The sequence below is a fragment of the Xenopus tropicalis genome, chromosome 7 (genome assembly GCF_000004195.4).
Source record: "Xenopus tropicalis strain Nigerian chromosome 7, UCB_Xtro_10.0, whole genome shotgun sequence".
NCBI classification, from domain to species: Eukaryota; Metazoa; Chordata; class Amphibia; order Anura; family Pipidae; genus Xenopus; species Xenopus tropicalis.
This window is the reverse complement of record NC_030683.2, coordinates 97,586,605-97,613,799: the sequence shown is the minus strand read 5'-3', so window position 1 is coordinate 97,613,799 and position 27,195 is coordinate 97,586,605. Positions and strand designations below refer to the sequence as shown.

Genomic DNA, 27,195 nt, shown 5'->3' with positions numbered 1-27,195 from the left:
ACCAATGCTAGGTAGTGATGAGCGAATCTGTCCCATTTTGCTTTGGCGAAAAATTTGTGAATCTTTCATAAGATTCGTGAAACAACAAAAATGTTGTGTGTCAAAAAATTTTGCGTGCAACAATTCTTTTGATGTAAGACCATTTTTTTTTACATGAGACAATTCTTTAGATGCGCGAGACAATTCTTTTTATGTGAGAATTCTTTTGATGAGAGACAATTCTCTTTGGTGTGATACACAATTCTCTTTGGTGCGAGACAATTCTTTTGGTGGTCATGACAACTCTTTTGACGCAGGCGGGAATTTTTGGATGCACGCCAAATTTTTCCTTGGCTAATTTTGTCACACATCAAGTGAATAAATTCACCAATGGCGAAACATGAAAATTCACCGTGAATAAATGCCTTGCAAAGTACAAAATTATATAATGGTAACAATACATTAAAAAAGTTTTACTGAAGGATTAATTTTTATACAAAATATCCTTTTTTAAAACTTACATTGGTCTCTTTATTTGCAAATACAAACATCAGGGTAACCCTCTTTAATCTCATCCATAGACTCTAGAAAAAAAAAATGGTGACCTCCTGTAGCCATATTGTCATGACAATTTCTCAAATTTTGCTTACAAATGCTGTGACAACTGGCAATTAGTCATAAGTGAATCTGTCACATTTCTTTGCAAAATTCCTGGAATGGTGAAAAATGCAAGAAAATCAGGCACTGTTTTTGCCATGGCTGTGACAACACCTTTTTTTATGCGACCATTAATTTTTTGTGTTGAAATTTTTTGGAAGTTTCGCTAAACAATTTTCCAATGGCGAAATGTGGAATTTTGCAGTGACTCCATGCCTGGTGAAAAAATTTGCTAATCACTGTTGCTAATTTTAAAAATCACTATATTTTTATCAATAGTTTTCTAATTTTTGCAGGGCTTGCTAGGAGCATAGACTGGGGTTGCAGCCTCTTATTACAGTCACCAAAGAGACTGTGTTAAGATGTTTTTCTATTCATCATTTAAAAAAAAAGATGTTCATCTCTCCAGAATGAAGTAAGGGATGTTTTTGTTCCATACAGGTCATGCTCAGATACATTACTAGTCAAGGCCAGCTGTATCCTGACCATGTCTCTTGCTTCACTCAAACCAGCAATATATAGTAAAAATTGTGTAAAATTGATGTAAATAGGATGCAATTGTGCTAAAAATTGTGGGATGGTTTCTTGCCAGTGGGAGCCGGCATGGACTCACCTGTGCTGAACTGAACTAGAGTGAAGCAACATACACAAGGAGCATCTTTGTATACAAGTACCTTTAATAAATGCCACCAATACATTTTGACTATGTCCATTTATGTGTGATAAAATATGTTTGGTAAAATATATATTTAACAGTAAAATTAAATGCACAGAAAAAAATGAGAGAGCATTTAAGATGTACAAGTAAAGCGGAAAATATTTGGACCAATTCCTTCCAAGTCCTCCATAGACTAACATTGGTCTTTCTTTTGTGAATGGGGGTGGCATGCAACAAATTGGTTGGATATTATAGTTCAGTGCTGCAACTGTACTCTAACACCAATAGAATTCAGTTGTTAAAAGCCACCAGATCGGTTCTCACACATTGGCACAATGAAAAAAAGCCAAAAAAGGCAATTTCCCAATTTTTAGAGAAATCTTTCAGGAACGCATTAATAATTGTAACAATAGCCTTAATCTTTCATTGCTGTTCTTTGTCAAAAAGAGATTTTTTTTATTTTTTTTTACCAATTTCTGTTTACCACAAAGCTGACCAGTAGAGCTCATGAATCTTAATTATCTTGAAACTTAGACCATTAATCAGACAAATGGCAATTTGGTTGGAAAATTACATTACATTAATAATTAGATAGTTATCGGATGTTTAAGCAAACGTAAACACGCTATTGGGAATTCAGTTCATACTTTTAAAGCATGGCAGATTCAGACACACGTTTCTGAAATTAATGGCACTGATAACTGAACAAGACAAAGAACCTTTAATTAAATCAAAACAGGTTGTCAACCAGATGCAGAGTGATTCCCTAATAACATCAGCTTCAGTAAACACCATGTAAACATAAATACAAATGATTAAGAAAGAAAAGCAAAATACCAGGTACAGTCTAATAAAAATGTATTTCCACAGTACAAATAATCACTGAAGGCACATTTATATCCATGGATTTTCACATATTTATATCACACCTATCTGCTAGGTGCCTTGCTATCTGAATTTATCATGTGAGGTTTTTCAGATAAGTGGACTATAATATACAATAATTCTATTATTCTGTGATTATAATAGTACATGTTTTTAACTACAGACCACAAGATGGCAGTGTGTAATAAGTCTATCACTGGTTTGAAATTGATGGTTTTCTTAGCTTAAAAACTGTTGCTGGTTGGACACCGTAGTCTGTGCCCATGGTTCAGTAAAGGCTTTTGGTTTAGAATAAAGGTATACTACAAGGTTGGGATTCAAATTTTATGTGGCCCCAGTCTGAGCTCCAAGCAATCTAGCAACTAACATATTCCACAGTGATTTACTGTGGATGTATATCATTCACTTTAGTCATTGCCCTAATAGAGCCCAAAAGTCTGTAAGGTCATAAAGTATATTTCATATATGAATTGTATCATGGGATTTCAAAGCTGCTGTCAAGTTAAAACAGTTGGATAACTTACTTCACTATTATTTTGGTTTATTCAACATATCTTCAATATGGCAATACAATATATATATACACACACACACACACACACACACACACACATATATATGTATCTACCAGACACAAGATTGGGTGTATACAATAAAGAGAGAGCTCAGCAGTTTCTCACATTGTTTATGTATCTCAATAATAATACAACACATTTTTTCATTACCAATGTATGCCCAATAATACTGGGGATTCAACACTTTGGAATTGGATTCATGGAAAATTATTGTAAAATGATGGGTCAGGCGCTATCACTGACCTATTGTACATCCTACCAGAAGCCGAGCTACTATGTGTCCTGAATGTACTATTGTGTATATAAATGTACACAGTTTTATTGATAATTATTGTTTGATAACTAAAATGCATTGGTGTGCCAGTTCAGACTGCTGAACAAGAGATACAGTCATTGTGAGGTTGGAACCAGCGCTGAGTGTACCGATGCCTGTAAGCATCAATTAGTACTATATGAGTTCTTTAAAGTAAAAAAAAGTAATAATAAATAAACTAGAATCTTTACATTTTAAAAATACACAGAGAATAATTTCAGTACAAAATGTATCCATCTTATGGGTACTTATTACACATTTAATGATCATTTTTTAGTATATTCTGAACTTATATTGTAACTTTCTTCTTACAGCTGTCTGCAATTTTCTAGTGCTATAAAAGAACATATTCTATTTTGTGTTCTTTATTTTTCCCCTCCATATATGCATCTGCCCTGGTAGTGCATGTCCCAGATCCTCGCTCCGCTTCTACTATTATTCAGCTTAGTAAGATGTGAGAGAGCATCATGAAAGCTTGTGCCTTTTGATGTGCCACAGAGCAAACACTGAATCACTATGTTCCAGACTGTGCCTCTTTCTCTTCAAAAGATTTTTGCTTTGTATCCAACCTGCTTGAGCCAGTTGACTTAATGTTTTCTCCCTCCTGTGGCTCTCTCATTTCTAATCTTAACACAGCAATAATAAGATTTCAATAGTCATCCTGGTTTGAATCCTTTCCTTTCAGTCCTTGTGTGACCTTAACTGAGAGATACTTATCTTTATAAGCATCAATCAAGCATTAGATTGTAATTTGGAAACGTAGGTGTCACACGAGAATATTAAACTGCATTAGTTTCACAAACAAAGTTTGCAAAGGATTTGTAAGAATTAATCAAATTAAAACACAGTGGCATTAATTCTATATCTTGATTAAATAAAACACCAGGGGTGTTTAAGCCAATGTACAAAAGGCTTAGGAACTATCTAAAAACACAATTTACCAAAAGAGCAGAAAGGATTTATAAGAAAAATACATTCATTAAAAACTAGTGCTTTGGGAAACCTCTGCTTGAATGAAGAATTAACTTCTTCTTTTAGACTCTCCCAAATGGCCTTAAGAATATATCCTTAATGATATAATGATTCAGGCCCGTTATAACAATGTGAATCCCGAGAACCTATTAAAATGTTTAGCCGTAGCAGAGCAAGCAATATTATGTCCATTTCTTAAGCATAATCTATCTTATCTACCGAATGAAAGTATCACTAAGGAAAATTATACCACCACCGATATTGCAATTACTAATATCCTTATTATTACAGAAATTAGATATATTATTCAGAAAGCTATGAAATCCAGCAATTTCTCATAGGATACATTTTTTATCCAAGAAATCTTGATAATAAAATAGCAGCTTGTACCTGAAGATTTTATTTGTTTTACCAAAAGACCATTTATCTGGGCAACCCAATGTCCCAATCGAATTAACACATCACATACTGTATCTGTTGTTATTTGATTACAAAATACCCATATGAATGTAAAAGACAAACATGTTTCTACTGGAAAATCAATTATAACAACAAATGTAACAATAACCTACCCAAATAGGGACAATATTAAAACATTCCACAGAAATCTTTATGCCATCAAGAAAAACTAACATATGACAAAAGAAAAATCTTGTAGGCTCTGTACTGTATACACTCAACTGGTGGAAAAAAGAATCTTTAAGAAGTCTTAAAGGGGACCTGTCACCACCACATAAAAAGCTGTATAATAAAAGTCCTTTCCAAATTAAACATTTATAGTTACATAGTTACATAGGGTCCATCAAGTTCAACCCTTCCAAGTAAACCCAGCACACACAAACCTATACTGACCTATCTATACACTCACATACAGACCCATACTGACCTATCTATCCACTCACATACAGACCCATACTGACCTATCTATCCACTCACATTCAGACCCATACTGACCTATCTATACACTCACATACAGACCCACACTGACCTATCTATCCACTCACATACATAAACCCATACTGACCTATCTATACACTCACATACAGACCCATACTGACCTATCTATCCACTCACATACAGACCCATACTGACCTATCTATCCACTCACATACAGACCCATACTGACCTATCTATCCACTCACATACAGACCCATACTGACCTATCTATCCACTCACATACAGACCCATACTGACCTATCTATCCACTCACATACAGACCCATACTGACCTATCTATACACTCACATACAGACCCATACTGACCTATCTACACACTCACATACATAAACCCATACTGACCTATCTACACACTCACATACATAAACCCATACTGACCTATCTATCCACTCACATACAGACCCATACTGACCTATCTATACACTCACATACATAAACTATATATACCAACATCAATACTAACTGTAGATATTAGTATTACAATAGCCTTGGATACTATGCTTGTTCACGAACTCATCCAGGCCCCACTTAAAGGCATTAACAGAATCTGCCATTACCACATCACTAGGAAGGGCATTCCACAACCTCACTGCCCTCACCGTGAAAAACCACCTACGCTGCTTCAAATGGAAGCTCTGTTCCTCTAATCTAAAGGGGTGACCTCTAGTGTGCTGAACTTTTTATGGGAAAAAAGAACATCCCCTATCTGCCTATAATCCCCTCTAATGTACTTGTACAGAGAAATCATTTCCTCTCGCAAGCGCCTCTTTCCCAGAGAAAATAACCCCAACCTCAACAGTCTAACCTCATAGCTTAAATCTTCCATCCCCTTTACCAGTTTAGTTGCAGTCTCTGCACTTTCTCCAGCTCATTAATATCCTTCTTAAGGACTGGAGCCCAAAACTGCACTGCATACTCAAGGTGAGGCCTTACCAGGGACCTATAAGAGGCAAAATTATGTTTTCACCCCTTGAGTCAATGCCCTTTTTTATACAAGACAGCACTTTATTTGCTTTAGTAGCCACAGAATGACACTGCCTGGAATTAGACTTCTCCATTAAGGATCCCCCCAACACACTTCCATTTAGTGTATAACTCGTGTTTATATTATTTCTACCAAAGTGCATAACTTTGCACTTGTCCACATTGAACCTCATTTTTTAATTTGCTGCCCAGTTTTCCAATTTTGTGAAATCGCTCTGCAAAGTGGCAGCATCCTACATGGAACTTATAGTTTTGCACAATTTAGTATCATCAGCAAAAATAGAAACATGATACCCTTATTCTTGTTTTTATTAAAACATGCATACCTGTTGTAAAGGTATATAAAAACCTTAGCTGTCAATAATGTATTGCCTGCCCTGCCTGTTTGTCTTGGGCATAGAGGCGAGGCAGGCAGTTACTTTCAATTTACATTCTGCTTTTCTTAGATATTACTGCACTCCTTACAGTCCCCCTCCCTCATCACTACCTATAATTATGTAGCATGGGCATGGGAATCAAATGTTTTGGGATGATGCAATGCTTGCCTAAATAACATTTGTCTGCAAAATGGTGCCTGCCCTTTGCTATGATTGTGAATGCCAAGACTGAAGCAAACAAGATTTAAATAACTTATATAGAAAAGCATTTGGAATTCTTTTAAAGACTTGGAATACAAGATAACCAATAACAAAACAATATTAACCTCTAATATAATAATCTGCTTAAAAAGTATTCCCTCAAATTGGAAATCAAAGAGAAACAGGGATATAATAATCTAGATACTTGATGTTACCTCTAGATTTGCTCATTAGTTCAACATATGCAATGTATCTATCATTACAGAATTAAACATTGACAGAAAAGAAATATTATAAAATATAAATACATAAATATAAATGTATTATGGCTAAGTAAAAATGGTTTCACTTGTGTACTGTGATAAAAAATATATTATCAACATAAATATATATTAACAAACAGAGCATAACAATTAATACAAATTTGTGAAGGACAATACAACCTAATCTGGTGGGTGTTTATCTTTTGTTTTTGTATGGCTACTGAAGTATTGAGTGATAGATTTGTAATTAATGGGGTGGATTTATCATGTATATATAAATTTTATGTAACGGGGTGGTTTGCCCTACAAATGTGTATTTTAGGTGCACTTTATAGGCTTCAGGTAAAAGAAATAGGGGTTAACATTTCATCCAAGCCAGGTTATTAAAAGGAAGCCTCTTAAAAAGGGTGTGCTCCCACACCTATAGGCTCTCCTGTCTAAAGGACTGACATGGGTCTGGCTGTTGCATGAGAGGCTACTGAAGCCTGAGAAAATGCCAAGGGGCCTGTGAAAGAGACAACCTGTAGAGAAGCACATACTGTGAAATTCCATGTACTGACTGGGAAGAAAGTGTCTCTCTAGAGAGGTGCAGCTCAGTGTAGTAAATGGAAAGTCGTGAAGGTACTGTACAGTTTGTTTATGTTTGGGAGGAGAAATCTCATATAGAACCAAATGAGTGAGGGTCCTTCATCTATTTACCCAGAGTGCGTATATATTTTGTTGTACTTTGTATGAGTGCCTAACTGTTCATAATAAAGGACGGTGAGAAAACAGCTTTAAACTGCATTTTGGTTCCATGATTTCAGTTTGCATTCAATCAAAAGGATTAAACTTAACTTGCTGCAATTGAGCTGCACTGAGCACCAATAGAAATGAAAATGAATGTGTTTAATTGTTCAGTGCAGTCAAAAACATTAATTAATGTTTGCAATAGTAATTTTGTATAACATTAAACTGGTTGGCTCCAGCCTTTATTTTTATTCCCCACAGCATCCTTTTTGAGTTCTAGCCTTATTGTAAGACTTTAACATGCAGCATGGCTAAGAGCATATTATTAGAAGTTGAATGTGTCAAACAGAGCTATAGAGGTAATTCTTAATGGCAAGTGCACAACTCCCAATGTTTTTCATAGTCTGTACATAGAGACTGAACAACAATCATTTTTTCTAATTATAAATAAACTTTGAAAGTTTGTTGACAAACCATATACTAAAAACTGGGCACTATCTATGACACTATGAAGCTATAGAGTTGTATCACATTAAAGATTTAACTCAGATTTCTTTTTGAGAACTCACTTTAACAAGACCAACTAACAAATAAGGTAAGGAAGAAGGTTGCCTGATCTGATAGTTGCTGACGGAGATTTTCCATGTACGATGCCCAGTAATAGGGGGGTTTAAAGCCAAAAAGTAAATTTTCTGTTCCCATACTGTGCTCTGCAGCATATCTATAATATGTCAAATGCCTCTGTGCCAGCTGCACTCTGACCATAATCTTTACTGGAAATTATATCTCCTGGCAGTCCTACATCAAAGCACACATCACTAGCTGTGGTTGGTCTCCCGGTTGGTCTCCTATTTGGCAATCTTACCTCTACTACCTCCTACATTAATCTCTTAAAAAAAAAAAAACCATCACAGCCTATGCAGAGGTATTTGCAGGGGGACTTGTTACCCACTTTTTCTTAAGAATGCTGTGCAACTAGGCTTACTGATGGTGTGGAGCTACCACTACCATGGACATGAATGTAGCTACAGAGTTCCCACAGTGGGTTGTTTCAATAGCGGATGTAAATACCCATTTAAAGCTGCAGATATAACTCAGAGCACAACTGCAATTTTAAATATGGGGAAAATGCTGCTTTATAGGTAAAAAAAAAAATTATGATTTGCATGCAAAATTGTAATTTGCACATTGATTTAGCATCCATAAATTACCTCGTGCTTGTTTCCTTTTTTGAATTTAGAAATAGAAATCACTAGTTTTTTACTGGGTACTTTTCTTTAGCTAATCTAAGTGCAACAATCATATTAGTATAATAAAATATTAATATGATACAGTTACTACTGTGTAGCCTGGCATGCTGTCTCTATTTTTATATTCATTTAAAAAATATATACTGAGCAATAATGTGAGCACAGTTTTACTTTTTAAAGCAAACAGTGTAAGTCATCCATGTATAATATTGCTGTTTGTCATGGAAAGACAGATTCTTGTGATCTACATGGGGTAGATGCTCAGATACAACTGAACTAATCACATTTGTACAGAGACTTCAATAACAGCAACACTGTGGTATAATCCTTGCTGCGATTGTCAAAGTGTTAAAAAAAGGTTGAAAGCAATTTGTCAGTGAAAAAGAATGGAAAACAGTGGGGCTCTGAAAAAAGTATGTGATCCATCAATGGGTGGTATCACTGAAGCAAAATGAGCATCACTCCAGCAAGGTAACAAGCTAAAGCAGGTAATATACCATTAATTAATTAATCTGCCTATGTGGCTACAGTGGGATAGACATGCTATATATATATACAGTTATCCTATAAAGGAATATTGGTAACACTTCCCTTGGTTCATTTTAAAGGAATCAAAGAAAGCTCAATTGCTCTCATTATTATGCTACACCAGCTGCCACTCAGATAATTATTTGGCATACATTTCTATGGCTGGCAGAGAGTCCTGAATTTCAAATCAGCCAGCTCCTGATAACGTTCAGACTTGAAGCACTTTAGTGCGTTGCCTTTATTAAAGCTAAACAGACTCAACAAGTCAAAGGATAGTTTTAGAAAAAGGAATAAACACACTGGAATTAATAAAAGAAGACATTAATTGCTATAGTATAAATTGTACAAATTTACATTTGCTTCAATCAAGTTAGAAGAAAGGGTTTTTGACTATTGAATATATTCGTTTCTTATTCTTAGTTCATTCCAGAACACAAATCGCTTTTCTCTAGCATTCCTTGGCTTTAAGGGGGCATTTATTAACATTAGCATTTTCGTGATTTTCGAGTTTTTTTGAAACCATGAAAAAACTCATTTCCATGAATGTCCGTCATTTATTAAAAGATCCAAACTGAAAAAGCACAAAATGAAAAAAGGCTAAAGAAAAAATGTGAAAACCCCAACTTTTTTGTATTGTCGTACAAGTGACAGCATTAAAAAAAAATCAGAAAACCTCGAAAACCACTAAGCAAAGAAACATCTTCCAGGTGTAAAATCCATTGCCAAACCAAGCCATTGTCTGCCATTGACTTCTACATTATCTTGACAGGTTTTAGATAGTGTATTTTTTTTTCTTTTGGTTTTGTCACGTTTTTTTCGTGACAAAATAATTTTTTGGCACCAAAAAATACAAAACAAAAAATGTTGCATTTGTAAATGCCCCAATAAATGATAAACACGTGCTCCTATTCACTTAAAATTACAATTTGTAAACTGTATAACTGTATGTACATTACCTGGACCAAATAGAACTGCTTTGCCACCAATATAGATTTAAGGAGTTTAGTTACCATCAACTAAAAGGAATGCCCAAGCGTAATATTTAAACATCTGAACCCCCTCATTTGAACCACCCTCCAATATTGTTTAAATATTATTTCGCTTGAGCATTCCTTTTAGTTGATGGTAACTAAATAAGAATAAAGTTAGAAAGATGTATTATTATAAGTGAGTAGAACTATATAATAGCATATAATACTATATAATAATCCTAAAACAGATAAAAATATGATGATGCAGGTTGATGTGGAGACTAGCATTAATCTAGAGCATCCATATAAACTGACTTTATAAGGAAAATTAGGAGAGTTTTGTGCACAATTAATAAGAAGAGATGTGTTATTATTGATCTCCTTCAGGTACTCATTGGATCAAGCAGCTTCAAGTAGGATTCTTTGGCAGACTGTAATTGCTTGTGAAAAAACGAACATGCTTGCTTTTGCAAAAAATAAATTGAATGGAAGCGTAGTCAGTTAATGTACTAGACTGTGGCTATTTCTACACTAATAAAAGTTTCCTTCATCACTTGAACATTTTCTATACTTTTGCAGCGCTCTACATTTTTTCTAGGTTAGAGAGAAACACAACTGCTTTAATATCACTGCAATCTGCTCCATCAAAAAGTATGAATAAATACAGTTTTTATATGCTGAAATACAGCTGCAAAACAGTTCTTCTCTTTTTGCATCATTTGAAACTCTGGTTACAAATTGTAACAGCTTCTCTACAACTTACATACAGTATGCAGGGATGTACTTTTTAGACATTTTATTTGAGTAGTTTATTTCAAAGTTGCTTGAATTTATGTTTACTTAAGTTGTGTTTGGGTGGAATTCCTCTTTAACAAACCCCAAAAATGCAATAAATCCCCTGCAGACTAATTCACCATCTACAAGAAGCTGCAGGAAGAAATAATATAAAGGTCATGGCACTGCTGCAAACATGGTATTATCTATCAGAGGGTCAAACAAACTTTCAGTTATATGAGATCCAATTAAGCTTTAAAAAAGATGCATTTTATTTTTACTTTCAATGTAATTACTACTAAAAGGAAAGCATCAGCAAAACAGGGCATATTTACGTGAATCATTTCCCTAAATGACTGGTAATAAAACTGGCATTTAGTTTTCTGAGAGATAATGCATCTTACATCGCTGTTTTTAAAATGCACTGCCATATTCAATTTAATGGGCAATATCTACATCTCATGGTTTTATGTGCAATATATTTATGTATTTTAAATTCTATATAGCAGTCAAAGACTGGTTTGCTATATACTTGTCATTCAAACTTCTTACTGAACTTCCACAGTATAATATCTTCTAATAATAAGTTTCAGCACTTCCTTTATACACCCCAAAAGATGGAAAAATGATTTTACTATAAGCCTCATATGGTTTCACCTGTATTACACAACTCTCTGATCTATAGGCAGATAAATAATGTATTATACACAACATCAATTTTTTAATTTGTTCTTGTAGGTTTTTTCACACATCTCCTACACAAACCCCTCCCCCCCAAAATATCATCTCTGATCAGAATTTCTTTTTTAGTTTAGCAAAAATGTTCATCATGTTTTCTATAGACTTTAGGGATCCAAAAGGAACTTAAATAAGGCAGTGAAATATTACTAAACCATAGGGGACACACTCCTTTGTGGGGTCACCCATAGAAGCAGATAGCAATCTCTTAGATTTAGATCTCTTAGTAGGGCCCTCCCCCTACTGTCGCCTAACAATATGCAATTCTAATTGGTCATCTATTCTGTTGAAATTATTTCTATATGTAAACTGCTGACTTGCCTTTGTATCCCCTTACTCCCTACAGCACTGCAAGACATGATAGCACTATAATAATAATAATAATAGTAATAATAGCCTTCATAGTACCACGCCATCAGCGGACAAGCAAATTCTAATGCTATAATTGGTCACCTTACAAATCACTTGGCATGCTTGGTTCTGCTGCAATAGCATACTTTTTTTTTTTTTAATATAGTACATCTAAATTCCATAAATAATTTGGACAAAAATGTGCACAATAGTAAAGAGAATAAATAAACTGTACTATGAATGCATTAATATATAAACAAGTTATTAAAATTTCTGATTCATCTATAACATGTAAGATTTAACAGCATTTCAAAAGTCACATACATATTTCATATATTTCTGTACATTCCTAGAAAGCAGATCTAGTGGCATCCCATACCTGTAGTAGAATATGAAAGCAATATGAATACAAGTTTCAAAGCCTATTGTAAATGAAGTTTGTCTCATGGCATTTAATACTATATGCACTATGTATTTATCTCTCAGATATACAGCCTGAATCAAAAATACATATGAAATCATACGGCATCAATGTTTCTGCCACTGCTTCCTAAAATGGTCAGTGTGTGAACAGCTATATGCATGTACCTCACAAAATGATATTAGGTGTACTGTGTATGATGGTGTAGATTTTTCACTTGATAGAGTGGCAGAATTTAAAGTCTCGGATTAATAAAAATAATACAAAGATTCAGGTTAATAATTTAGATTGCAAGCCCAGTGGAAGGGTAATACTGCTGGGTAAAAGATGAGCTGCTCCTAAGGCAAGCCCCCACCAACAGCCACAGTCAAGTGATGAGTGGAGGTTGGACCAGGGGGTGATGCTTGGGAGGAGGGTTTACAGCAGTGATTAGTGATGGTGATGAGCAGCCTTTCTGTTAGTCACCATTGCACAAATGGCTTGAAAGAAAAGGGATAGGCAGGTAGCTGGGGTAGGTTTAGTTCCCCCATTGTGTTCTAGACACATGGTTCTTTTACCTATCCCTTGTTCAAGCCCTGCTTGGGTCCGCTGGACCCTATTAGGACCATTGGAGCAAATGGTATGTATGGTATATGGTATTTCATTATTACATGTGCATTATGCTTAAAAACATACAGTGCAACATGCATAAAGTAAAATTATGTTTCAGAATAAAAGATAAGAATAGTAAATAAGAATGATAGTGTGAGAAGCATGGAAGCACTCTTGATAAATCTTAAATGTTAATTAAAAATGCTGAGTGTATTATTAATGTATAAAGATAGTACTTTTACTTCCAGAGAAAATTTTTTCTGCATATTTATCTAATTATCAATATAGTTTCACTAAGCTGAATCATTCACAATAAAATATATTCCTCCTAAACGGAGTAACTTAACAATCTGTGAGTGTGTATATTTTATGCCAGTTTTCATACATTACATCTTCTGTTCTTGAATGTGTTAGTTTTGAAAATCCATCCCCTTTAAATAGCAATAGCCGAGATGAATTATCTTTTGAAATCTACACCATCAAACGGTGTTCACCTTGACATAATAAGATCACTTAGCAACTGTACATGTATCAAAAAAGACCCTTGTTTTTAAAAAAATAAAAATGTAAAACAGGGGGTTGGGAATTTTAAGTATTTTGAAGTAATTCTGGCAAGTTCTGTCTCACTTTTACTTTGGCTTCCTTATATTTTAATTATCTTTGAAGTTGTCCTACTATCTGTGTAGTATTTTTTATTGTCCATATTTGTGTCCAATTTGATTTTGATTCAGTATAAATGAGTGCATGATTTAGAATTTTATAAATGTATATTTCAATATGCACTCTGCATTTGGCTAAATATTCAATATTATAATCTTTTAAACTTTTTAATGCTGATACTCTTTGATCTTGTCACATTATTTGTTGCCAGTAAACATGCTGTTAAGTATAGATCAAATAATTAACCCATAAATATTACAAAATGCTCAATGACGTCCCTGACAGACAGCGCAGTGGAATTTCTGTTCTACAGCAGGCAAGCGACAATAATATTTAAATACCGATATGATAAGGATGCAGCACTAAGAGCAGCATTGATTACTAGAGCTATGTTCTGACAAGATTTCCCCATTAAGACAATTGCACTGCAGTGGTATAGAGATATACTAGAGGGCAGTGTCAAATAACAATGCATATAACACTAGTCCAGCACTCATTCTTCCATATATTGAGGTATACTAATATTTTCACTATATCCTAAGAGTGTTGTTACGCGCCTTCAATGCCTGCAGCTACAGTATAACTGGCTACAGCATTTCTGCCCAGGCCAGCTAGCGTTGCTAGAAATCTCTTTTAACATTTCATAACATTTCAATAACATTCATCTATTTTACTGGTTTCTTTGATAAAACTGGACCTATTTTTTATATCACAAAACCATAAAAAACATTGGCTTCAATAGGAAGGTAAAATTACCTTGTGCTTAAGGGGCACCTTTCACAATGATTTACTTCCCCCAGCAGAGGTGCTAGCTAATACAGCCCACACTCCAGTAGGGGGAAACAATAGGGGGCATATTTACTAATCCACGAATGTCCGAAAAGCGTCCAAATGCGTTTTTTTCGTAATGATCGGTATTTTATGTTTTTCTTCGTAAATTGACGCGACTTTTTCGTAGCCGTTATGACTTTTTCGTAAATTGTAACAACTTTTTCGTAGTGTTACGACTTGCGCGAATTGTCGCGACTTTTTTGTAGCATTTGCGCCGAGTACGAAAGTTTTGGATTCATTCAAGCTTCAGTATCGTGATTTTCCTTGGGCCAGGTTGGAGCTGCAGAGTGCCATTGAGCCCTATGGGAGACTTTCCTTGGGCCAGGTTGGAGCTGCAGAGTGCCATTGAGCCCTATGGGAGACTTTCCTTGGGCCAGGTTGGAGCTGCAGAGTGCCATTGAGCCCTATGGGAGACTTTCCTTGGGCCAGGTTGGAGCTGCAGAGTGCCATTGAGCCCTATGGGAGACTTTCCTTGGGCCAGGTTGGAGCTGCAGAGTGCCATTGAGTCCTATGGGAGGCTTCCAAAATCATGCAAAGTCTGAAAGTTTTGCCCGCTGTTTACGAGCGCTCAATATAAAAAAGTTGCGACAATATACGAGCAAATCGTAACGGCTACGAAAAAGTCGCGGCAGTTCGCGCAAGTCGTAATGGCTACGAAAAAGTCACAACAATTTACGTAACGGCGACAAAAAAATCGCAAAAATACGAAAAAGTCGCAAAATGTTTGTTTCCAATCCGAATTTTTCCCATTTGGATTCGGATTCGTGGATTAGTAAATGTGCCCCTAGGTTTTTAATTAAAAAAAAACAGTCCCTACCTGTGCACTGGGCGGCCATGTTTTTTAGCGTGCATGTTTCTAATGAGTGAGACTCAGGAGCAGTGGATGCGACCCGCTTACATCACACACATGCGCATAATGAGCAAGTTGAGACACTCACTTAACAATCTGGACGGGGAGCAAAACCATTGTGATAGGTGCCCTCAGAGGCATTTTTAGCTCTGCAATAGCATTCACCTTGTTAGAGAAGCTCCTTTCCATCATGCCTAATCTGTTATTTATAGAAAAAAAGGTTCTACTTTTCCTGTTTCTTCCAAACATGGTGCCCAGAAATCTGGGCACCAAATCTGAGACTGTATAGTGAAATACTAGGGCATTATTATTGATTTTTGAGGTTGTGAAAACAAAACTGTGATTATATTTTAAGCATATTCACAATTTTTTACCTGTTTTTCTAGAATCCTGAAAAAACTCATATTTGACATTTGATAAATCCGTCCCCTGGTGTGATTCGCCAGTGGCTAACCGTATCTGTCAAAAATGCTTGTTCATCCCTGGTGGTTGAGCGTAACTTAAAGGTCACTCATCTTACTCACTCCTTGAAAAATCCTAAACTACAAATCTATCAGTAGTTGCCATCTGCAATATCTGCATAATAATTTCTATCTGCATAAGTTATACATTACAAGTACCCTAGATATAAAGGCCTTCATTTATCCTTTTAGTAATTCAACTTTTTAAGTGTTCAACAGCCAGCGATGATCAGTAAATGTAATTATACTTTAATAAGCCAAAATGAGGAAATCTCAGAATTCAGTCCAGACTATTTCATGTTCGGTGCACGTTGAGTAATTTATTACAATGGGTGTCTATTGGCTGAATGATTCATTGCCATAGCCAAATGGACTAAAGAATAAAACTAATGACCTGAAATTTATTAGACATTTGGAACGACATAAAATGCACAACTAAGCTATTATAATAATTATAAAAAATAACTTTAAAATACAATGAATACATTATATGTAGTTACTGAATATTATTCATTGGCTTCCAATGCACTGAATAAAATATAATACAAAATCCCCCTTTATGTTGACTCTGAAATTGTGTTTATTTGTAAACTGCTGTCTGAAAAATGACCTTTACAAAGGGTGTAAAACCTTAGGTACAGAACCACAACTCCTACTACCCCTTTACAAGCTCCATCAATGGAAACATTTTGGAAGAATGAGTTTTAAGCAACGAATGTGTAAAGGTTGTCGCTTAGTGTATAGTACTTAAAGGGATGATGCCTTCAGAACAGAACAAAGTGTTCAATGTTGCCCAAAAACAAAGTTCTTATATTTTTTAATGTAGTGCAATATAGTAATAATGAACTATTTCTGTTTCTTTTCTGGCAATCATCAGAAATCAAATCTATATAGTATATCTATATGTATAGTCTCCAGTATCAGCATCAATATCCCAACATCTCACAAGACAAAGAAGCATCAATTACGATTTACATGAAAGCCTCATCACCATTTACTACATTGCTGCCTAGGGATGCATGTGGTTGATTTAACAATGAAAGTAAAAGAGATAAGAATGCAGTGGACTTTTAAACTGCATAAGATCATAGCAGTAAATAACACAACATTTTTATGGCCTGTGCCATTTTGATGCATTAGAATAGTTAGTAATTATGCAATACCAGTAACCCACTAATAAAGGCTACAGTATTCATTTAATTGACTCTTAATTCTTTTTCTGAATTTGCTTGCTAAGCAAAAGTGTTTTAATTGTGAAAATGGCTCTCATGACATATGTTTGTAGTTATAAAAGATTACTCTGGGTCACAGCAATATGTTGCGTACCAAATTTTTTTTATTTTTTCAATACAATATTGATATTAATTGACCAAAACACAGACTTTTGAACTACACGTCTAATTATAAATTTATTCTGCATTGTTTTGCTGGGTAAAGGAAATACAGTACAGATACAATAGAAATTTGATTATTGTCATTTCTATTTTAGTCCATTTACATTTGTTTCCTGAAGTTCTATTGTTGGCCAAACTCTCTGGTAACACAGCTATATATAAATTACATAAATGTATTTTTGTTATTACTACACATTCTATATATAATCACTTTTTTCAAAGAAATATAGTGGTTCTTTTTCAGAATATACTTTCAATTCTTTATGACATAGATTCTGTTACCTAGTTATAGTATATGTAACTATAATAAAAAAAGCAATATTCTTTATTCAAAGGAAGGTATAAATTCTGATGTTATTTATCTTTCACAGTTTTGTAAAGTTATTTCAGAGCCACAATGTAATATATCATTATTTAGATTGCCTGCTCACTTTTGAGTTAACAATGGACAAGGAAAAATTAAAGGGATTTGGTCAGCAGAAAATCAGATTATACAGTATTTTGTACAATTTTGCTGCCTACATATATTCTATTGAAGTTAGACATGCAAGGAAATAAATTGCTCAGATCCAGAAATGTATAGCGGAACAGTATAAACACTGGCAATAAATGGGTAAAACATAAGACAGGTTATTGGTCATGTTCCCCATACATTGACCACCCAGCAGTCACAGGTTCTGCTAGTGTTATACCTATGGACAATGTAACACGCAGCATTTTCTCTGCTGTCATAGATATGCTAATGGAGAAAAGGCCTATCTGTTTCCATCTGCCCTTTCTGGACATCATCAAGAATTTTTTGGTAGGTACTCAGAGAATCCCATGAACAGGCAAAGTTAAATAACTGTAGCTCTTTACTTAGATACAAGTAGGACACAAAGGAACCTAAACAGGATCAGCCTGGGTACATTTGGCAAATGTTGTTTCATTTTCGTGCTATTATTCAATTATTTCTTTTATATACAATTCCACAGCTTCATTTCCCCACATTTTTTTCATATCAAGTCCATATTTGACTTAAATAAATAGCAAAGCCAAAGCTGCTATAGTGCGAGTATTTATTTGCAGCACTTTCTGTAAATAAAGTACCTGTAAATTAAATTTTATAGCAAAAAGTACATTTTTTACCAGCTATAGAAAAAGTTTTGCAAGAACTTACAATGGGCATGGTAACCAAATGTTAAATCTACAGCAAAGCATGGAAAACTGCCCAAACCTATAGTATCACAAGTATTGTATATATTTATGTCTTTAAAATAAATAAAATGTGTGACTTTCTAATGGAATTCATTTTAAATGAATTGTGAACTACTATATTATTTTTTCTTATTTTTAGAAGTCTATACATGTGTCTGAAACATCTGCACTGGGTTAGGATCGTAACCTAAACTGTTTAGTATGTTTCCTAGCTCTCCGCTAATTATTTTTAATGCATTTATCAATTCCATTCATTTTATTAATTCTGAAGTCAAACTAAAGTATCTCAAGACATAAAGAAGAGCCCCGTGTATATCTCATTAATGGCAGATTTACTTTTCAAATAAGTACAGTAATTAATCACATATATACCAAAAAAATGTAAACCCTCGTCCAATTAAATAAATTTGCAGGGGTTTTTAAACATAACTACGTTTTTTAGTGTAGTATACTATAAAAATCTGCTGTCATGATTCTACCTGAAGTACAGTACATTGTTCAAAACTATTGTTGCTATGGGCTACGGGGGAACATTTGTACAATGTCACGTTGCACTGTCAAATTATTTTTAATTTTTACAGTAAATTACTATTCCCTCAATTCTGTACTTTATTTTTCTTTTGTTTGATGAACTGATGCAAATATTTTAGTTTGCATAAAGCAGACCTATGCATTGCATAAACAGATCCAAGGCCATAAAAAATCATCAACTGATAAAATATATAAACAAATATAAATACCTGAAGTATCATTGGGTATCCTTGGTGGCCTTGCAGTCTTTCCATTACCTGGATTTGGGTCAGTTGTGCTAATCCTACCAGGGGATTTCTTTCCATTATGAATCCCTGGGTTTTGTAATGTAGTAACTTTAACATTTGTGGTTGTGGAAGCTGTGGTGGTAGTTGTTGTTTCCAACAAAGTTGTCCTGGCATGAACAGTAGAGGTTCTTGTGGTCTCATAAATTCCAGGGAATGTGCTTGACTCCACATCATCATCCCCTGTTGGTCCCCATAAAATAAATTCAGAGACTGTCGTTGGCTGACTTCCGCTGTCCAAAAAACGTTTCAAGTTATCCCAGCTTCTGCTTTGGAGTTGTCGCTTACTCCTGTTCAAATTTGTTGTTTTGACAGTGTGTTTAATTTGTTGTGAAGAATAATGTGAGTTTTTCATGGTAGAGTATTTTAATGGCACATTTCTAGAAAAAAACAAGTTTTCATGATATGTTTTATAATGTTTCCTTTCTATTGGCAAAACAGGATGTTCATTATTTATAGGATTCCAAAAATGTTTCTGGTTCCTCAGTTTAAGCAATTCTGTTGGACTCCACAAAGCAACCTTGTGTACCCTACGTACTAGTGACGGTCGCTGTAAATGTTTGTAAGCTTTGCCTGGGGATTCTGATTCACAAATAATGAAATCCATGGCTAGTTGAAAAATGGCTATTAAAATCCAAGCATGGCTTCCTAATGGAGGGCCTGATCTGCAAAAAAAAATTAACCGCATTTAGAGAGAAAATATTTTAACATTTTTAGTTTTTATAAATACAAATGTATGTTTATAGTAAATCAAATAAATTATTCAAAAGAGTTTCATTTTGAACTATGATGCGTTGCATCTCAGAGGACCGTATAGTTATACAGTAGATGATGCAGATAAAACACACGTCCTTCATCACTAACCACGTTAATGCTACACTTAAAGCTGTAAGAAAGGCAAAAAGCATTTTGAAGCAAACTGAAAGTTTATTTATTAAAATTTGAGAAAAAAATCCCTAATTCCAAAAGAAAGACTGGACCAATTCCTGGATCCTGGATGTGTTTTCTCAAACGTTAAAAAGAGCACCCAGTCCTTTCCTTGAAACTACAAATTTATATACGATATATCTATGATCCCTTAATATACCTGTACTTAGACATAGGGGACCATTTATCAGTGTCCGATTGGTTATGAATAGAAAAAAATCATATTTTTTCTAACTTTCCTGTGTGTATTTTCTCTGACTTTTTTTATTTATTATTTTTTTTCGTACTTTGCAAAGAGTACAAAAGTTTCGGAATTCATTCAGGCTTCAATATTGTGACTTTCTTTTGGCCAGTTGGAACTGCAGAGTGCCATTGAGTCCTTTGGAAAGCTTCCCACATCATGCATTGAATTGTCAAAGTCAGAAAGGGTTTCGTGCCATTTACAAACGTTGTAATTGTTTCAATACGAAAATTTCAGAACTTTCGGATCGTAAGTACAAAATTTTCGAATTCAAACTAAAAGAATTTTTGTGACATTTTCGATCATCAAAAATTATTGGATTTCGTGATTTGTATTTCGTGTACCTTAAGCACCTGCTTTAAGCAACTTTTTCTCAGTCTAAACAATCTCAATCTGGTCAGCCTTTCTTCATAACTAGTGATTTGTGAATCTGTCTCGATTCACAGAAAAAATAGTGAAACTCTTGACAAAATGTGAAATGCGCATGCAACTTTTTTATACACGTGAATTTTTCCTCCAAATACATTAAACTCAATGGAAATTTAGCTGAAAATCCATGCTTGGTGAAAAAATTCACTCATCACTATTCATGCCTTAAAGCTTCCATGCCCTTTATTAGCTTGGCTGATCTTCAGTACAGAACATTTCAATTACATCCCCTTTGAGTACTGAGGACCACAATTGCAACACATTGCCCTCTCCTCCTGTGAATCTATCTATAGGAAAATTTCCTTTAGGCCCTTGCTGTTGCTGCAGACTAGCACCGATTGCTACAACTAAATCTGTTTTCCACCAGCAACCTATGTTCTTTTCTATCAAGCATTAAGCTGCACTGCCCCAGAGATTTTACATTTTCAAGATCCCCAGCAAAAATGTCACATGCTAGATAGATTCATTTGTTCTCTTGCCCTCCAGCAAGTCATTAAAACATTGAGAATAAATACCAATGGAATCCATTTTGAACCCTGTTGCACACTATTTGGAAATACTGCTCTCCCACTTAGCTTTTAAATATGTTAGAAATACATCAAAACACAACAACAGTCATATATGTCAGGCTGAGGTGCCAGACGTACTCCATATGGCTTGACAATTTCCCCAAATTCAATAATTATAGAGATCATCATACCTTTCCATGTACCTGGCTCTCCCCACCCTGCTCCCCTCCCCCCCATTGTTATAGTATAATGGCTAATTCCAGAGCCCTTTTGCAAGGTCTTTTTTGTATTATCCAAAAAATGTATAATTTTGCTGTGGATGGGCCTTAGAAAACCTACAAAGAAGATGTGGCTAAAATTGATACATTAGATGCTTAGCAAGGGGGCTGCTGCCACAAGGTCAACAAAATATGGCAACTTTGGATTGTTATAATAAGATTGATTTTCTTAGATTAATTTAATATGATGGCTTTTTAGAATGTGAAGTATATACTATGCAATGTGATTTGATTGTGTCTGACTAAGGATTGCCCACTAAAGGACTCCTTGGGGGGAGGATCCTCCCCCAATCTTTACCCTTTCTTCTCACCCACCCCCACTACTTATAAATGAATAAACTAAATGTTATAAAACGAATTATATTAAAGCATCACCGAGGCCAATTATTACTTCAACAATTAAAAAATGGCCATATATGTGTCTTCATTTTCTTTTCATATTGAAGACAAACATATTTATAAGGCACAATGTTTCAGTTTGAGAGTAAACTCTTATTTTTTTGTTCTTCAGTACAATTAGGCTGGGAACATGGTGTGCTGTTTAGTGTGCAATTTCCCATAGAGTGAATTGCAATAACATCTTTTATCTTTATATACATATACATTTTAGTTAAACTTTTGCATATTACCAATGAACATTTGAAAAATAATAACAGTAAAAATTTAAAATTTCCTGTCAAAACATGGCACTGAGAAAGGATTTATTCAAGCTATTCACAGTGATTATATTATATTATCCCAATTTTCTATATAATAGAATTGCACAAATGTACCATTTTATATACAACTTTGTCTTTAATAGTGCAATATATCTCACAAAGTGCAACATATAACGGGGGGACATCATGTATTTTAACTGAAAACCATGAATAATGTTATATAGTGTTGAGCTAAATGCTCCTTTAAAGGAGAACTAAAACTCAATAGAGAATTTAGTCTAAACATATCACATTATAGGAGTGGATGCAAGTGCTGTAGAACTAAGGGGTGCACGATTGGGTCCATCGGTGCTCATTCAAGAAATGCCGAACCCAGATGCACTCTGAGCCTTGGACTTGATTACAAATCTGCCTACTTTTCTCCCCTCGTCCAACCTTAAAACAGAACTGAAGCAGCTGAAAGAACCTGCAGCCTGATGACTTCTTTAAAGCTTTCTCATTTTATACATCACTCCAGTATGAGATTCTTCAGTCAAGCAGATTCATCTTTATAAGCTTTAACAGTATTGGGGGCAATGTTATAATCATCAAGGTGATCGTAAACATCTCATTAAGAAATATGTAATCTGCAAACACCTATTATAATAATAAAAACATTCGCAAAACCCTTAAAGTGCTTACCGTGTTTATTATTATTTCCATAGAATTTAGGCAACTAATAATACTAAAAATACTATCTGGCTACAAATTGGCTTTACAACAGAATAAAATAGAAGGGTAGACAAAGAGTGAAAATGGAAACCCTATCCATGCACAATGAATTATTGGTATATTGTATATATTATGATTAGAAAATGGTCTATAGGTATCTCCCCTAGGATTTTATGTCCCCTACACAGTGGGCTTAGATCCACACTGTATGGCACACTAGGGACTCTGTCTGTAGGTCTCATGCAGTGTGCGTAGCAGAAATAAGCAGGCTAATGTGAGTTAGTGCATATGATTTTACACAAGCCACTAGAAGAACCGCTTGCACTTGCTACTTTGCTGCTGACAAAGAGTGGTGTATATCAAGCTCTGTTCAGAGGCAGCGCCTTTTGTTTCTAACATTTTAAAATCAAAACTTGGACACAACTCAACAAACAAGTAATTGTAATTTTAGGTTGTAGTTACAGTGAACTTTTAGGTTGCAGCAATTGAAGCTTTTAGGGTACTAGTTACAAATGAAGTTACAGATTTAAAGGAAAGGCAATAGATTAGCCACAATAGTGCAAGCTAGAATGCTATATTTATTCAGCTGAAAGCTTTAGCATACCTGAGTAAACAGCCCTAAAAAAATTTTTTAGCTTGGTCTCAGTAGCTTCATTGCAACTCATATCACACATTCTTATGGAAGGGGGGAGGAGGAGAGCTGTGCAGACTCTGGCTCCCGGGAATGAAGGATTTTTCTAAATGAGGAAAACTGCATGACTAAATGGTTTACAATAAAGATTAAATTAATTTTCCCTTAAACATAGCAAATAATTTAATATATACCTTGCTAAATACGTATGATATAAACAGAATTACTTTTTCACTTAAAAATGTTAATTAGTAATAAATAATTTATATAATGAATGAAGTAAACTTTCGATAATTAATAGTAATGGTTCTGGTAAAACAAACTTTAATGAAAATGCAGTACTGTAGGTAAACAATCCTCATTATATTAAAAATAAACCCCTTTTTACTGATACACTGGAAATATTTCTGAGGCAAACTAGACAGCATTTTTTATTGACTTTGGAAGTAGTGTCTTTTTCAATGTCTGTAACTCTATTTCAATTTTATGATGTATTAGCAAAGCAAAACTCTGTTCCAAAAGTACTGCAAGCAATTATTCAAATGTATACAAAGAAACATACTCATTGCAGTTCTATTTATAGCCTTCCATTAAAATGTATGTAAATGAACAATTATTGACTCATTATTCATGCTTCGGTGTCTACTTTTCTAAGCTAGGATATATTACCATGATCATTATTGTTTAATATATGCCACCTGAATTTAAATACGACTTTATATTTTGTGAATTCATAATTTATTTTGCTTTTTTATTTTACTGTTTTATTTTTGTAGGTTCGGCACCCTTAATATTTAGTTCACAAAACACATGTTAGGATTTGGTTTCCACGGGGTAAATAAGTGCCGTTGTCAAGCTTAGTATTTTCAGAAGTATATGGGCAAAGCACAAGATAATTAATCTAATTCCGGAGCTATTTCTTTTGCATTCAGCAATGATTGACTCACAGAGCAGAACTGCATTGTTGTGAAGTGGAAAGTTTCAAAACTACATCTTATCACTAAAACACGCAATATAATCATATTTATAAAGCCTGTGTAAAAAGCAGGACAAATCCCAGAGTCAGTTTTTAAACTCCCGATAAGTCTTTAAAGGGGACCTGTCACCCTAAGAAATAACTCCAAATTATTTTCTATATTGTTAGTTGAGCAAAATAAACTTTACTTACCCTATATAAATAATCTAAATCTTGTTATTTCTGTCTTGGAATTACTCAATCAAAGCAAGCAGGAAGGCACCATTTTGTGGACACTGTTATGAAATGGCAGGCTTTGTATCATGCCAAAATCTTGTTTATGTGCCAGAATAGGGGGCCAGATGCCAATGCACTGGCTACATAATTAGATGAGGAGGAAGGAGGGGAAAAGTGAGATGTGCAGTGACATCTAGTTAGTGCTGAACAGAAAGCTAAAGTTATTGTCTGCCCCGCCTCTATGCCTAAGGCATAGAGGCGGGGCAAGCAAAATATGATTGACAGCTGGGATGTTTAAATGCCTTTATAATGGGTTTGGATGTTTTAATATAAAAATGAATTTGGATTTCATGTTTAATTTGAAAAGGACTTTTATTATACAGCTTTTTATGTCTGCGTGACCGGTCCACTTTAAACTTATCTCTTATGAACATATAATGCATACCAAGGGTCACATCACCTAAAGAAAACTCTGATGATCCTTTATAAAAGGACATGTAAACCCTCCATACAAAAATGTAATTGGTGAGGAATCTTTAAATACCTGCCACACCTGTTATTCAAAGGTTAATAGTAAGGTTGCAGCATCCCCATAATCACTCAGGATTCCTTTTCCTCTTCTAACCCACTCAGCCCCCTCCCTCAAGAATTTGCTCTACTGAGCATGCTCAGTTCTTCTCACCTCAGATTACTAAACACACCCTCCAGTCTAGCATTCAGTAAAGAGATGGCATTGCTGGTTCCCATGGAAACTGTGCTCTAGCTGTATTCTCCAATTTTTTCTTCCTTACCCCTCTCCAAGCTCTCTGCCTGTGTAAACCTGCATTCTTCATTGCATGAACTTTACAGTGCACATGTGCTGTTTGCAAATGTTAATGTCACTGAAGATGTGTGAGAGGGAAAATGGCCACAAGATGAAAGCTGCTAATTCGTTTAGGAAAATGTAATGATGTTGGTGAATACAGAGGATATATGCAATGCAAATGATGCCATTTAGGTGAGGGAGATGTACCCATCATATATACATAGTAGGAGAATGTAGGGTTTACAGTTCCTTTAAAGAGAATTTAGGATGCCAAACAGTTGAATGACTATATCTAGGCATGAGGTCTTAGAACCCATCCAAGAAGCACCTGTTGGAGATGCAGTCTCCCCTCTGCACATTGTGCTTTATAAAGAATTAGGTGCAAGGTGGAGAATGCAGCATCATCTAGCACAAAAGAGCCCTATACTTAATGCTTAGAATTCCCCAGTGCTCCTTAGCTTGGATATAATAATGCACAAGCTATGTTTAATGCTCCTCCCCTCGCACACAATTACCACCTAATGCAGTCAGCACTGAATACTGGGTGAGGCACAACTCTTTCTATGCCATTTTAAAGCATACAAATGCGCACCTCAAGGCACAATAAACAGGGTAAGCAGCAATCTGCATGTTGCCTTCCACTGATTTATGCAATTTGCACATTGTGCACCAATTGTAAATGAGCCCTATGATGTATTGCCTTGACTACACTAAACTAAAGATTGCCTTTTTGTTTTGGCACACTCCTATAAGCTGGCCTTGCATTTCACACAGAAAAACTATAGTAGAGACCAAGTCATTCCATGACAAGACACGCTCCTTGTATACCCATGATTGCACCCTTAAAAATTATTTTGATGGAATGCTCAAATTCACATTAAAAATTTTAGGGCTTATTGTGCATGTTGTTTCTATACCCAAGTCATACATGATAAACTTTTATACTTAACTAATTCTGCAGTTTTATAGTTTTACAGTTTATAGTTAATTAGCATCAGAATTTCTACAACACACACAAGCTGCACCACAATTATGTTGCAATTCTGGGGAATGTTGGGAATGTTGAATTGTCAATTACAAACATGTTCATATTTGTGCTTTGTGCATAGCAACTGCATTTTGAAATTTATTTATAAGGCACACTACCATGTAACAATCTAGAAACCTGTCAAACACTTACATTGATGGGAATAAGGCTGCAGGCAGGAGTTTTAATACAATTTTATTGGAGTCCTTTGGTGAATTAAAAATATAATGCTAAAATGTCAAAAGTGCCCTTGAATTTAGTATACAACAGTGATATATTTTCAACAGCAGATTTCTTTATGGGACAAGCAAAGCATGAGAAATTTATACTGACATAAAAAGGATTTGACCTTTGTAAAGTCAGTTTCATGTTAATAGTATGCAGCTATCTATATAATATGAAAGC

General features: G+C 34.8%; 1 protein-coding gene across 4 annotated transcripts in view; it reads right to left on the bottom strand.

Moving 5' to 3' along the window:
- ajap1 (adherens junctions associated protein 1) overlaps positions 1-27,195 on the bottom strand; it is a 129,443-nt gene that overhangs the window by 47,917 nt on the left and 54,331 nt on the right. For all 4 annotated transcript variants that reach the window (XM_031905176.1, XM_031905175.1, XM_031905177.1 and 1 more), the window contains 1 exon segment: positions 19,307-20,046. In XM_031905176.1, coding sequence (XP_031761036.1) covers positions 19,307-20,046 — 740 coding nt within the window.